The 16,761-nt window shown below is 33.9% G+C and overlaps 1 protein-coding gene across 2 annotated transcripts in view; it reads left to right on the forward strand.

Moving 5' to 3' along the window:
• Positions 1 to 15,819, forward strand: part of LOC138700008 (uncharacterized) — a 346,744-nt gene extending 330,925 nt beyond the window's left edge. For both annotated transcript variants that reach the window (XM_069826277.1, XM_069826278.1), the window contains 3 exons: positions 6,169 to 6,446; positions 9,874 to 10,019; positions 11,706 to 15,819. In XM_069826277.1, coding sequence (XP_069682378.1) covers positions 6,169 to 6,446; positions 9,874 to 10,019; positions 11,706 to 11,924 — 643 coding nt within the window. In that variant the 3' untranslated portion in view covers positions 11,925 to 15,819. The remainder of the gene's footprint in view (positions 1 to 6,168; positions 6,447 to 9,873; positions 10,020 to 11,705) is intronic.
• Positions 15,820 to 16,761: the final 942 nt, after the last annotated feature.

Consider the following 16,761-nt stretch of genomic DNA (forward strand, 5'->3'; position numbering starts at 1 on the left):
TATTAGCATAAATAAATTACAAAAAGTTTCCATATCTATGACATATTGGTACTTTATTTTATTTATTTATTTACTATATTCTTTATCTTGATATGAGAAAAAAAATGATCGAATAAATGCCATTTGAGAAGAAAGTGAGTGGGCATCAGGACCTTTTGGACGTTACTTCAAAGAAAAAAATTGTTTGTCTCTCTCTTTCATGCAGTGGCGGTTCCTCCATGGAACAGAGGAACAGGCTGTTCCCTTCCTCCCTGCCCCCTTAACTGAGATTGTGAGATATACTTCATTCTAAAGGATAGGCTACTTGCAGTTTTCGAAAAGCAAAAACAGCTATCGTTAGCAGACTCATTGCAATGAAGTGAAAACGACTAGAGCCCTTCTCATCTGCTGTGCGTGATGATGTGAGTGGGAGTCTCAAGCAATGTTTCCTCCGAAGCAGGCTCGAGCAGACACGAACTTACCCGAGTATCGCTGGAAGCTGCAGAGTTACCTCTTCCCTCGCGGAGTATTGAGAAGTGTGAAATATACTCTTTCATCAAGCTAGTTTATTTATATAGTGACAATTCGGAAAACAAATAAGTTCGAAGAGTTTCTCGTGTGACATAATATTGTGTGTGAAATTATACAATAGTTCTTAAAAAATCCGTACGATTTACGCATTCACGGCCTGAGTTAAATCTGACGAAATAATGGCAATGGAATAGGTGACTCCTGCCTGTTCCAACTTCAGCGAGACTGAGCGGCAGCGCCCTGATGCGAACCAAGACAGCGAGTGTTGTGTTATCGATCAGCTGAAGTCGAGAACGTTTGGTTCGATCAATGTTGCTGAGAAAAGCGCAGTTATTTTGAATGGCAAACCTACTCCTCTCCTTACATAACTTAAAACTAAAACAAAATCTTATACAAGACATGGGCATCCCAAGACATTTTCAAAGTAGTTACTATAGTCCTGTGAAATGGTTAACTGGGTGCTCCTCAAGCGGTAAATTGTAGGTTTAATTGAGGTTTATTTATTTTTAGTTAAGTGTATTATATATTTAGGCCTAATAATAATAATAATAATAATAATAATATCATTAATTTGTTTTACATTAACACATTCTTTTTTTGATTAAGTTTTAAATGAAGTAAAAACAAATTGGTAATGTTGCTAAATCATAATACAGATGTTGATGACGACGACGATGATGATGATGATGATGATGATTATTATTATTATTATTATTATTATTATTATTATTATTATTATTATTCTTACAAATGGCTTTTAAGGAACCCGCAGGTTCATTGCTGCCCTCACATAAGCCCGCCATCGATCCCTATCCTGTGCAAGATTAATCCAGTCATTATTATCATGTTCCACCTCAAATCAATTTTAATATTATCCTGCCTATATGTCTCTGCCTCCCCAAAGGCCTTTTTCCCTCCGGCCTCCCAACTAACACTCTATATGCATTAACAGATTATTATTATTATTATTATTATTATTATTATTATTATTATTATTATTATTATTATTAGTGTTGTTTCTGACCTGTTCCCCATCGACAAATAGCACCGCACGCCACTGCTTTCATGTATTATTTTATGGTAGAAAAAGTTCGATTGTTAAGCGCTTACTTGCAACGTAATTAATTAATAACTGTATAATTATCAGACATCGGATTCTAGGGCAAATGCCTATTTTGTTTCTTTAGGAGAAAAGTAAAAATAATTATTAATATTTGTGTTTCATGGAAATTGAAAGGTATTCAAAGAGTTTTATAGTGCCCCAAAATGCCCTAAAACGGTTATTAGAGCCTAATTTGTTAATATTCGCCTAAAAATGCCTAACTCACTGTAAAGTTTCGCATTTTACTCTTACTTTTTATAATTTATACATGCATTCACTGCGAAATTTAAGGCATTTAAAAAGTGGAAAGTTTGCTTCACACCGGCCATGAGACCACTGATAAAGGAAACAAAATGTTTTGAATCTCACGACACTCGCAATAGATTTCACCGAATTTAACATGTTTGGAGGCATAAATGCCGACAAAGAACTAACCTTAGTTTTGAAGCAGGCAACAATCACAACATGTGCTGCTACCGATTCAGGGATATACTATACTATAAAAATGACTGTTTTCGGTCTGAAACCGATTAGCTGTACTGCCCTTCAGAGTGTCATAAAATCACAATTTTTGGAGAAAGAGTGTTTTTGAATTATTTATAAAAAGTCGTAAAACTGCGAATTAGTAGGGTAAACCGTTACAAAATATTTAAAAGAATGGCCCTCCTAGTGTTAACACTACCAGGAAATGCAACAATAAGTGGAACTTTGTATTTTTGTCCAATTGAATCTCAATAACAACGGTTCATTTGAATGCTCGTTAACAGTTGCTCTTTCCCTCACCTTATTTGTGTTGAGAAGTTTTGAGCGGTAGGACGTTTTCCTGTGAAGTTTAACGCGATAATGCCGAAAAATATAGCCTAAGTGCAAAATCTACATTGATCCGGCAATGGCTAACAGAATATTCAGAATTCACGTATGATGGAAAAATAATATTCTGCAAGATTTGTAGCAAACAGGTATGTAACAATAGTTGAAATATATAAATTCTATTAATTTTAATGAGTAGGCCTATAATATTTATACATTGACTGAGCTATCCTGAGGTATAATTCTTTTTAAGACCACTACACTTTAACCTTTTAAATTCCGATAGTTAAAGTATTTGCAGGTCATTAAAATTTTGATTGTTCGAACCCACTAACTTTGTGATAGAAATACGGCAATACAACAATTAGGATTTTATTTTAATTCAGTTTACTTTACATTTTTAGATTTCGCAAGAAAAGAAGTGCCACCTAAAACAGCATGTGCAAGGAGCAGCTCATAAGGCTAAAGCTCAGCAGAAAAATCAACTGCAACAAACTTTACTAACACAGCCTACTTCATCCAATCTCAGCAACAATTTCTATGCTGATTTAACCAGAGCGTTTGTTGCTGCTAACATTCCCTGGAATGCAATTGAAAATCCGGTTTTAAGACAGTTTTTACAAAAATACTGCAAACAAAATATCCCATCTGAGTCGACCCTAAGAAAAAATTACTTAGACAGAATATACAATGAAACTTTAGCTTCCATTCGGGAGGATATAGGTGATTCTTACATATGGGTCTCTGTGGATGAAACCTCAGATCCTATGAATAGGTATATAGCAAATATGGTAGTAGGAAAACTTAGTCCTGATGGACCTTCGATTCCACAGCTCGTATGTGTTAAGGAACTTTCGAAAGTGAATAGCCAAGCCATTGCTTATTTTGTAAATAAAGGCCTACAGTCTTTATACTCAGGTAATATAGACGATTCTAAAGTTCTGTTGTTTTGTACTGATGCTGCCTCATACATGGTTGCTGCAGCTCCACTTCTTAAAACATTTTATCCTAGCCTCACGCATGTAACCTGTCTAGCACATGGCCTTCACAGGGTTTCTGAAACAATCCGGAATGAATTTCCTCTTGTCAATTCGTTTATTTCTAACACAAAAAAATGTTTTTGTAAAGCCCCATCCAGGATTTCAATATTCAGAGAGAACTTTCCAGATATCCCACTCCCACCTCAGCCGGTTGTTACACGATGGGGAACCTGGATTCAGTCAGTGGTGTATTATTCTAAGTATTTTAAAGAAGTGGTCACAGTTATTGATAAATTACCTGAAACTGATAGTGCAGCGTGTGTGAAAGCAGTGAAAGATTGTCTGAATGACTCACGAGTGAAAAACGATATTGCCTACATAACATCAAACTTTTCTTTCATACCTGCAAGCATTGAACAATTAGAACGTGAAAAACAATCTCTTTGTAGCCAAATAGCAATAGTAAAGGAAGCTCAAGTGAACATACATTCTGCTTTGGGCGAAACTGGGGAAAAAGTTAAAAATAAGTGGGACAACGTATTAAATAAGAATGTAGGATTTTCATTGTTGGAAAAAGTATCAAGAGTGATATCGGGGGAAAGTGTAAATGTTCCAGTAAGTATTGATGTTTCTATTGTACCTAATTTAAAATTTGCGCCTCTCACATCAGTTTCGGTTGAAAGAAGTTTTTCTGCTTTCAAAATGATTCTCAGTGACAAAAGGCAAAGGTTAACTGTGGAGAATTTAGAAAAAATTCTGGTGGTGTACTGTGCAGATAATTATAATAAAGTCTGAGCATGGAACTGAATTTCAATAACTTCAAATGAGTAATCTTGATATCAATAATCATTATTTCATTAGTTTCAATATATTAAATTTGTGCAGCTCTGTTTATAAATATAATATAGTATTCTTTTTTAATGTTTAAACATACTTTTTTGTGCGTATTTTAGTGTATAACTAAAAATTTCAGTGAAAGAAATAAGTATGATACCTTGATGTGCCTAAAATGCCTATTTTCATTAAAATAGAGCCTAATTTTACAAATTTTGAGCTTATTTTAGGCGCCTAAAACTGCAATTTTTAGTGCCTAAAAATCCGATGTCTAATAATTATACATTAATTTCAAAATGAGTATAAAAACAATATTCAGATATTGTTATAAACTGAATAATGATAAACAAGAATGATAATGGCTTCATTGTTAAACCCTGAGCTTTTGAATATGGAATTGTAGGCCTCACAATAATTAACAAAATTTCAAATTTCTACTAATCTAAATGAGACAATGTATGGATTTACATATAATTCGCAAAGCATATAACTTCATTAAATCCGTGAAAAGTAAAACCCAGCTTAATTGAACTTCCCTTAACTGAAACCCAGCTTAACCAAAATGGAAGAATAAAAATACATACCGTATTTCTTGGACCATAACACGCACTTTTTTCCTAAAAAAAACACAATTTGATATATAACTATGATCTCATGTTCCGAAAGTCTGTCAGTGTATGCAAATGAGGCAGCTATTGCCTTGTTCTTACTCCAAAGCAAGTTTGTTGCATCACAGGCTTCTGCAAGTACCGGTAGATTATGGCACTTTCCATTCTCTTCTTTAAAAATTTATACATGTTTTGAATTATTTTGCCTGCTTGTATGGACTTCCCACGTCCAATTGGGGACATACATTCATTTTCATTACAGTGTCACAATTAATGTTTGCAAGTTCCAAGAATGTCACATTATGACAACTATTTTATCCCTTAATTAACCTCAACACTCAATAAAGCACTCACAGTAATTACGTACTAGCAGTAGCGCTTCCTCACTTCAGTCTGTTGTATGTGCCTTTACCCTTTGCTTGCTTCACACTATGCAAACACTACCCCCTTCCACTAGCTAAAACTCTACCTGATGGGAAGAGTGCCCCCCCACCCCCTAGCTAAAACATCAGTGACTGATATTAAATATTTATTAATTTGTCCTACAGAATAATATCTGCAATATTAATTGACAATTAATATTTGAGGAGAAAAATTCGCTCCAGCGCCAGGGATCGAACCCGGGTCGTTAGTTCTACGTACCAAGCGCTCTGACCACTGAGCTACGCCGAATTCAATCCACAGCACCGGACTGAGCAGTATTTTCTTTTCGCTTCATCCACAAATTCATTCTCTTTCAAGTTATTGACTGGTGAATATAAGAGAGAGAAGGACATATACATCTGCAAACATCCTACCATTGCCCTTACCTACATTAGGTCGTTGTACAGTGTACAATGTAGCAGTACAAAATCTGTAAACAGTAGCAATGACTTTTTTCTGTTCTATTACCCATCGATCACTATGAAGATTACGAATAGAATTTGAATTCTTGTAATATTTAATAATTGAGATTGCAGCGAAAATGTTTTGGGCATTGTCTAGAATTTCAGATAGACCATTATTTGCATTGAAACTAATGAAATCCTGGCTTCGAATTATCCAAATGTAATCCTCGAAAACTGGAATTAAATGTGATTTCTTAACATTGGCGTAAATAGCAATTTCAAGAAGAATAAACATTTATTCACATTACCCTATAATTCGAATTATCCAATATTGAATTAACCAATCTTTACTGTAGTGCAGTCCTATTTAAAAGAGATGAGATAGGTTATGTAACGTGAAACTTTGTGTTTTCACTCTTACCTCATACACACTGTAACTATTGTTTTTATTTGTTAAAAGTATTGTACATTTCTATTGTACTTGTGTGTATTGACAGGGATAACAGCTTAAAGGCCGAAAGTTGGGTGGCATTTGGAGGTGGCTCCATGTTTGAGACAGATAAGCCAGATACTCAGATCAGAGAAGTACGGTCCATCATCCCCTACCCTCAAGTGAAGTACAACCAGTTCCTCTACAACAATGACATAGCCCTCATCGAGCTAAGTGAGCCACTCATGTTCACACGCTATGTTGGTGCCATCTGCTTGCCAGAGAAAGAAATTGAACCGCGCCAGCTCTGTGTTACTGCTGGTTGGGGATACACATCTCCTGGAGGTAAGTATTTTTCAAATACCGTTTTACTTCTATATTGCAAACAACAGCTGTTTAGTGCAAGACAGTTACAAATAGTTACAAATATAGAAATCAGGCAGGATTTCGAAATGCTAGCAATAAGAGATGACATTGACACAATCCAAAAAAACTGAAATGATCACATAAATAAAATGAACTATAAAAATTCCCAAAACAAATTTTACAATTTACGGTAGAGGAAAGCGTGATATATTTATAAATAGAAGGAGATGATGTAGAAATAGTAACAAGTTAGTAACCTAATCCTTGGAAGTAGATAGGTGTATGTATGTAAGTATTTATTCACACTGCATTGGGTATATACCCGGTGGCAGTGGTAACTAATTACACTCAATAATTACAATAATAAACTCGTTAATTAAAAATACAATTAATAATACTAATAATTAAAACTAACAATAATTAATAATAATAATAATAATAACAACAACAACAACAGGGAATATACTAAATTAAATGAAACGATCACTTAAAATAACATTTGAAATAAATCTAATTTATATCTTAAAACTAAGATCGAACTAAAACCCACACGTATGATATGTTCATATCTGCACAAGTACCTTTCAACATTACACTCATTTCGCTGTCAACTCACTCACTGCACTGGAACTACGATACATTTCACTGATTCTATCCTGATTTCACTAACACTTGAAAAACATTTCACTGTTCAAATACTATGCTCTGCCACTATAAACTATAAAGCTTCACTGACAGGAATACGCTTCACTTACACAGCACACTTCACTGACACGACATACTTCTTCACTGATACAACACACTTCACTGACAAAACATAATTCTTCACTGATACAACACTTCAATAACAACATATAATTTACACCCTTTAAATACTGTGTATAATTACCATCTATTAGTAAGGTCCTTAAGCCTATTTTTAAATACATTTTTGGTTGTTGGTAAAGCCTTTAGTAAGTCTGCAAATAAAGCATTCCAGTCCCTGATAGTACGATTGAGAAAAGAAAACTTTCCAGTGTCCGTCCTCTCTCTTCTTTCCCTCAATTTATATGAGTGGTCGTTCCTTGAAGAGTAATTTGGCGGCTGCAACCTATTTTTTATTTCTCTCCAGGCAGGCTCACCTCTGTATGTTTTGAACAGTGCGCATAATCGAATTCGCATTCTCCTGTCCGTGAGTGTGTCCCATTTTAATGGTGAATTTTTCCGACAACACTTAAGAGCCCGTTTTTGAATCTTTTCCAGTGTCTTAATATGTTCTAGTCTGTAAGGATCCCAACATGCAGCACCATATTCCATTACTGGACGTACTAGTGATTTATATGCAATCTCTTTGGATTTATCAGAATCTTTTCTTAGTGCCCTCATCACAAAGTGTAACGCTCTCCATGCTTTTCCCGCTGTGTCTGTAACGTGTTCCCCCCAGCCGAGATCGCTGCTAAATGTTATTCCGAGGTATTTACATTTGTTAACTTCCGGAATGGTTTCACCCCCTAACGTATACGATGCGACTATTTTATTTCTTTTCCTTGTAAAGCTGATGGCTTTGCTCTTTAGAGAATTTATTTTCATTTTGTTGGCTATTGCCCAATCGTTTATTCTATTGAGGTCATTCTGGAGAAACAAAATTTTGTTTACATTTGTAAAATAAGTACAGTGTGAATTCAACTGTGAAAGTCTGCTAAAATTAATTCGCATTCAGAGAACAATACAATTATTTTGATTCTTTAATATTGATTGGTGGATTATATTTTAAATACCGGTACATAGTTATCAAATATCATTATGTATCAATAAATTGGAAGTAGTCCTTATGAACATTGGTTAGTTGTTATGCAGTATTGGTCAACAGAGAGCTATCTGGTATCTAATACAATGACAGACTTGAATTTAATTTCTTCCATGATAATTAAGCATGACTAGTAGAGTTAAATTTTAACATGAACGAAGAAAAGAGGTGAATAATACCTGCAATATTGTCACTCAGAGACATAATTATTTGTAAATATTTCGGGGAGGGGAGGAAACATATTAACAATTTTTATCATACTAAAATTCTTAGCCCTCATTGTCAGTATAATTTAAATTGTAATAATATGAATAGGTTACTACAATACTATTTGTAATCAATCAGTAGAGACATTCGATTTTCGCGAGTTATTTTTTCACAAATTTCTGCTAATTGAGTCGAAGAGTTAAATTTTTTATAGGTATGAACAAGATTCGTTTTGTAGACTTGTTTTAGGATCGCGATTTGTCGCGAATTTTGCTCGTTTTTGCCTTTTTTGCTTATCTGGCGATTTTTTGTGTTAAACGCGATTTTTTTACGAATATCACTGAATCCTACATTCATCAGTCACAACTTTCCAGTCCTATTATTTGGTGTTTCAGAGTTTTCAGTTTGTTTTGTGCTTTTTGATTATTATTATTATTGTTATTATTATTATTATTATTATTATTATTTTTATTATTATTTATTTATTTATTTATTTAACTATTTTTTTTTGTTAAGTGGAGAAATTACTTTTAAACTGTCTGGTGCATAGTGCAGAAAACAGAAAGCAAAGACTGAAAAGAATTTCCACTTATCAAGCATTTCTTTTAGCGTATTCATTTTACTAAGCTTTATAATATTATACTGGTATACTGGTAATTATAGCTCATCTCTTGTCTTGGTAGGTTGATGAACTAATTGTTAATCAACTAGCCACCATATATATAACATATTATATTACACAGTTACATAAAAATCGCAGATACATAATTCAAAACAGATCAGGATTTAAAAATAAATTAACTACGCAAAATAGTTCTCTCAGACAACCATATACTATATACAATACTAGTAGAACTTCACATTTGCTATGGGTATGGATGACTGACTGAGCTGTGAATGTGTTACAAAAAATTAAGTGGAGAGTCCACTGAATATGACAAAAGAGATGGGGAATCACATATCAAAAACAATATTAATATTTTCTTCAGGCAACAATAATAAATTATTTTAAAACAATAGGTATACATCAGCTTCTTGTGAAGCAAATAGTATTATGACAATTTAAATTAGGCCTACATCATCGCCAAAACTTCTTTATACAACTTGATTACACAACTTTTAACACTGTATCACTTCGGAATATGTATGGTAAGATTTTCCTGTGTTAAATTTCAGGTTCTGAAGATGACCCATAAATAGGTCGAAACATGTAAATGAGGTACGTTGAAATTTAACACAGGAAAATCTTACCATACATATTCCGAAAACTTCTTTCTTAATCAGTGTGATATTTTCCTGTATTATCTGATGTGGTGGCATTGTGTTGTCCACATGTCGAGGGCTCAACACCAGCTATTTGTAGCAGCATACTTCCATAGATTGTGATCTAATTGACTTACATGTTTGTAACAGAGATCAACTTCAGCCGGTATTTGCATTACTTGCCCCTCCCAACTATGGATCTGAGGGAATGCAACAGCACCAAACACTATGCAGGATTTATCACTGATGATGAGATCTGTGCTGGCTTTACAGATGGTGAAAAATCTCCTTGTTATGTAAGTATGATTGCATGCACAGAAAGGACAGATGAGCACATATATGAAGTTTATTTTGAAGAAATTCTTACTGCTTTTTGCTTGATCCTTGTTGCTTTCATTTTTCATGTGGAAAGCTTATTTTGTATTTGTCTGTAATTAAATAATGACAATGTGAAGCCCCTTATACAATATTTCATTGGATTGGGGGGAGGGGGAATCGACAGGTGCATAGCTTCATTATGTTACATATCTTTATGTAGAATTACATGTGGGTGCAATCACCTGTCGACAGTGCAGTGCTTTATTATGCTCCATATCTGTACGTAGAACTACATGTGGGTGATGTGAGAAATGAAACAAGGGGAAAACAAGGAGAACAAGGGGGAGACAAGAAAAGTAAGGAGAAGACGAAAAGAATATAAGGAGAACAAGGGAACACAGGAAGAACAAGAAGAACAAAGAAAGCAAGGGGAATACAAGGAAGGCAAGGAGAAGACAAGGGTAACACAAAGAAAACAAGGAGGGCAAGGGGAAGATGGAGATCAAGAGGGATATCGATGGTCTAGATCTTGTACCCGTATTTGATTTTTCCAAACTTTTAAGGAGAGACAAAAAACTGTTTATTATTTATTTAGGATGATTCACGAAGATTTATCGTTCTTTACGGAGCTTATTTCTGAAGACATTTTGAGCAAAAAAATGTCATATGAACATAGTTCCTATTCTCAATATTTTCAGAGTTACACTAATTTAAAGTTGTTTGTAAAATACGTTTTTTCTTTAGTTTGAAGGTAAAAGAATAATACAAATAGAGAATGAACCATTCCTAAGTTAGTATCATTTCTTTAATTGGCAAGTATTATGAAGCTAAAATGTGCTGTGAACTCCTTAGTTGCTTCGTACAGACGTCTTTTTGTATTTTTAACTAGAAAATTACATTATTCTTACGCACTTATCACAACAATTATTACAAATCACACCACTTCCACCGACTTAATTATTTGCAGTTCAATTTTGCATCCTAATTTACAGTCTTGGAGAGTTTACAACACATTTTAAAAAATATTGCCATCCGCTTGAGTACACTTGGCCGCACACTTGTGAATGGCACTCGTCACTCTACGTAACTGCATACGGCTATCTTTGATTTCCGTAGTGCTCGTGCTGGCTGCTGACTGCACGCTGACCAATATCACACGTTCACAGCAATGTGTTCCAATAACGAAACGTAACTCTATAAATATTGAGACTAGGACCCATGTTTATATGACTTTTTTGCTCAGAATGTCTTCGGAAATAAGCTCCGTAAAGGACAGTAAATTCTCGTGAATCACCCTGTATATTCTATCTATTTGAACTACTGAAAAGCAAAATAATCAGTAATAATACTATATTCTTACTGATTATTGTGCTTTTCAGTGGTTCAGATAGATAGAATGTATAGATAATAATAAACAGTTTTTTTGTCTCTCCTGAAAATTTTGAAAAAGATCACATACGTGGTATTAGATCTAGGCCATCAATATGAGAACAAAGAGAACACAAAAAGAAGAGGAACACAATGAAACAAGGGAAATACATGAAGCACAAGGGACAATGTGACAATGAATTTCCAACTTACCCCCATACCTAATGATGAGAAAATGTGTAAATGTGCCTTTATAGGTATACTGTTAGTTTATTCTAAGTCTTGTTCTGCTATAGAATGACGAGGGAGCACCACTGATGTGTGTGAGTGAAGGCGGAGTGTGGGAGCTACAGGGAGTCTTGAGCTATCACAGTAACTGCGGACGAGGCTACCATTCATCCATATTCAGCTCCATCACTGCTGTGCGCAGCTGGGTGGAGAAGACCGTGGGAAGTCGTTTTGAACGCAAGTCAACTTTCAATGTTCGGCGAAGGAGGGAGTGGATATTAGAATAAATAAACACAATGAGAACTTTACATAAAAGGATCATAGTGGGCACTATATCAAACAACCCTGTCCTTTAATAGTGACCATATAACACCAAGAGATAACATAATGCTTTTTCTCCAGAAGTTGGTTTACCATACTTCACTTAGTTAGCAGACTTCTTTGGAGTCACTATTATTAGGACGTGTACACTTTTTGTCAATTCCGTTAGAAATCCAGTCAGATTTAATGGCTGTGATCATCTGTGTCATATTGTACAATAGTTTTCAATGTATGACGACGGTGATGAAAATATTAATTGCGTAATAAGAAATATTGACAGCTCACTCTAAATCAACATTCCAATATCCGTCTCTGTTTTTACTCTCTATATTATTACCATCAGCAATATAACTGAAGCCAGAAAATATATGAGCCAAAGAACAGATCTGTAGTGTAGAAAGAAATATGAACAAATGAAGGTATAGATAGGTTCATAGGAGTCAACAGATCTGATAATAGTTATCTATGTTAAATTTTCTTCCAGAGCATATGTAATTGATGTACATGATACTGATACGTGACCCACTCTTTTTAACTCAAAGACAAAATTTGTATAAACATTCCCATTTTCTTCCTTACATGCAAATGTGCATCAAGTGAAGAAAGTTATCAATAAACACAAGGAGAACATAGAAAGAACTGATGTCTGAAAGTTCCATATCAAAATAATATTAGTGCTAAATTTTAATTACAGAATGGTATGAAAAACTAATGTAACTCTTATAAGTTAATCTTCATTCAGAGTGTTAATTTAAGACGAACTGTATTTGTATTCGAGATTCTCTCATAGTACTGGACACACATATTTGGAAAGCGTTTGTATGGTGAAAGAAAAACTGATAAAACTGATCATGTGATAATAAAATTCGTATGAAAGATAGCTTGATCTGGTAATAAACTAATGTCCACTAGCTTAGGAATCTTGAATAAGGATGATGATTGCTTGGTTTTCAATATCTCCAAACAAGGTCATCATCTAGGACAGGTCCAGGCAGTTTTGCTGCGTAGTGACAAAAAGAAAAGCTGTGGCTTGAGAGAGCATTGCAGATTGGGAGAGTGTACATCCCCCATATTCAAGGTCTGAGAGCAAGAACAGGCCTGTACGAGCCAAGCCTGCTGCTCTCTGATTTAGGGCCTTCCTCGACTCTGATAATTATAAGACAGTGTGAATAATTTAATTTATAAGGTGGGGGCACCTGTAGTGTAGGATCTATTAAGTCTGATGTTAGGATGCTAGATAAGGATGATTAACAGATTTGAATTTTAACGGAAATGAGAAAATGGAACAAGAACGTTTATAATTTGTAACTATTTCTGTTAATGGAGCTTAGTACCAAACAAAACAGCATTAATATAAATTACCACTGAACAAACAACTAAGCAGAGAAACATCAGTTCTTCAGCTATAAAGGTGTTACCAGTTCACAGTTTTCACAGTGATTTAATAATGTAAATGAACTTCTGAAAGCAATTATGATGCCTTCAGATTGAATGGAGGTTGCATATATTTTGATTATTAAGATGCACAACGTGTCTCAAAGAACGTAGACTGTTAACAATACACTATCTCGGTAATGTGCCAACATTAGTTACGTTTGAGAAGTCATTATGAAGGGTTTATATGCAGTTATTTGAGACACAGAGTGTGAACATTGGTTCAAAATATGAGGAAAGTATAAATGTATATTTAATATAGTTACATGGGCATGTTTCCTAATTGACATTTATACACTCTCACTGTTTAAATGTCTGAATCCTACAGCACTTTGTAAGAGGATGAAAAACAATATGAATTTATCAGCTAGATTGTTAAGGAGAATGTTTGTATGTGTACATGTGCTGGTGACTGACGACAAGAAATCAGTTTTGTACTAATAATGTGATGTAAGAAAACGGATGAGATAGTTAATTATGGTATTTGCTCAGGCTTATTTTTGTTAGAAGATAGAAGACTTATGTAAATATTGTAAAAAGAAAAATGTATCCTGTTGCCTTTAAAATTTGTATTGTTAATATTTGCACACAATTTACTTAATGTTACAGATTAAGTAATGGTGCTCCGTGGGCAGATGTATACTTAAAAAAAGTCACAGTGATCTTGGTGTCATGCACTTAACAAACTAGCCATTTTTTATGAAGAGGCAAGAAACATCACAATGAACTATAAAACTGCTATTACATTATTGGTGTAGTTTGGCTCCACCATTACTGTGTACATATTTAATTCTCAACAAATAGTCAAGCTGACAACTTTGAGTCTTTATTACACTATATAGTGAAAGCTTATCTTCTTATAAGACTGTACTTATCGCTTTATAATATATTATGACATTATTAATGGTGTCATGCATAATCTGAGTGTCACTGACTATTGCAGTCGTTACCAGAAAAAAGTAAAACACCTCTTCCTAGTCTCAAATTCAAGTATATACACATTTTTTTTAATGAAAGAATATGAGTAAGGCAATTTGTGATAAATCACACTAACACTCTACAATATATCCATTTCTGCTTTTTTTCCTTACCGAAGATTCACCATAGATTACCTGACATTTGTCTTATGGTTGGGGAAAACCTCGGAAAACCCAATTAGGTAATCAGCCCAAGCGGGAATCGAACCTGCACCCGAACGCAACTCCGGATCGCCAGGCAAGTGCCTTAGCTGACAGAGCTACACCGGTGGCCCATAAGTAATCAATGAAATCATTTTTCTTCCTTATGTAAACATAAAACTCCAGTGCTATTATAATATTTAAAGTGCCATAGGGTAAAAGACTGCATTAAATGTAGGTGATGTAACAGAATAAGTTGGATTCGCTAATAATTTGAATTTGCTGAATCAATGGAGTAGATTTTACAGTAATGGGCATGATGAATTTTGGAATTCTCTATGGAACTGTAAGTAAGAACATTGATCATTTTTAAATGACACGTATAATGATTATCATACATATCTTAAGTTATTACATATCTTAGCACTTACATTAACTTTGACTTTTTATAACATTAGTAATGTAGGAATGAAGATCAAATTGCTGTTAGAAAGTTGTAGTGGAAAATTTCTTTAAGGACTGTAGTGGAATAACCTATTAGCAGATTTCATCTCCGGCTTAATATGTTTGCATTATTATGTTTGGCATTGTAGCAATGATTCAGTTGAAAACGATGTATAGTATGAAATTCAGTGCATATGGCCATTAAATTGTCAAAAGTTACATTGAGGCATTTGATAACAAGTGCAAAAATAATAACTAGCTAGAAAAAAATATGTCTGTGTGCGTATTTTTTAATACAAACACATACATATTTTTTCTTGCTAGTTACACTAAGATACTTTCAATAGTCAGTGAAACGCAGATTTATGCTTTATATACTGGAGCACTGACTTGGACAGAAAAATTGGTCACTTTGTTATTGTTTACTATGTTGCCCATTTGGTTAACTCTTTATACAATGGTTTGTATTACGGTGTCTTCTGGTGTCTTACCTGAATGAGGTAAATATGAGGTTTCAGTCAGCGTGACCTATTTAACTCCAGGTGTGATATGGTAGCTACATTATACGCCAAGAAAATTATACACAATACTGAAGAGACATACTTCTTGTAAGTACTACCATTTTTTTTTACTTACGCCAGGAAAAACAGAATTTTCGAATTTCTCTTTACGTGGCACATCATGAGCATTGCTGTACCAGCAATTTGTCATATAATTATAGTGAGTTTAAGGAGTATTTGTACATGCATAATTTGTATACGAAATAAAAAATTATATAATAATAAAAATAATAGCAGTATGAAACACGAATGTATCAGTATCTATTAAAGAAAAGTGTAAAATATTTCAATAAACATGGGGAAATGCAATGACATTTGCTAATAAAAAACTTACTCTATCATAAAACACATTCATATTTCAAAGTATCAGTTTCAATAACTAAGAAAAATAATATTACAAAGCAAGTCTGTTTAAAATAATGTGTTGAATAACAACAAAGTGTAAAAGAATAATGGTTTTTGATAAGGAGATATTAAATTATTCTTACTCACAATATTAGAAAAGCAAGTGTAGTAAGATTGTGTATATTTAATTTTATAAATACAAAATACAAAGAGGGAGGCAGAAGATAGGAAAGAGTGGAGAAAGCTGGGTTTCCAGTGAAAGAATTGCCCTTAGGCAGCATAAACATCTAAGAAAATTACTTAAAACATAAGGATAATAATTTTTATGAAGATACTTCAGTTTATTAACTGACATTAATCTTAATAACCATTACTTGTATCATTAATTTCATGGACGAAATAAAATAAAATGGACTAGCTATATACTACTCAGTTCAAAAAGTTTTTGGAATATAATATTTTTTTCGTTGAAATGAATAATGTTAAGTGGTATATTTCTGTTTCTGGTGTTGGCATCATTCATGACATTACCTGCAGAAGTTTCATGATCATAGTTATTGTTGTGTGGTAACTGGCTGTTGTTGTTTGTGTGATATTCATTGTCGTATTTCAGAATGTGGGATACAGAACAATGCGCAAATATATATATATATATATATATATATATATCATCGAATCTCCTTCAGAGACACTAGGAATATTTAAAGAAGCTTATGGTGAAGCAGCAATGAAAAAGACGCAGGTCTGAAGGTCGACCGACCAGAGTGCTGGGCCAGTTGCCACACAACAACAATGACTATGATCATGAATCAGATTTCTAAAAAAAGAAATTGCTATATTAAAATCATGAACAATGTGCATTTATATATAAATTTATTTCATATTGGCCATGTTAGGGCTAA

Source organism: Periplaneta americana, chromosome 5 (assembly GCF_040183065.1).
Source record: "Periplaneta americana isolate PAMFEO1 chromosome 5, P.americana_PAMFEO1_priV1, whole genome shotgun sequence".
NCBI classification, from domain to species: domain Eukaryota; kingdom Metazoa; phylum Arthropoda; class Insecta; order Blattodea; family Blattidae; genus Periplaneta; species Periplaneta americana.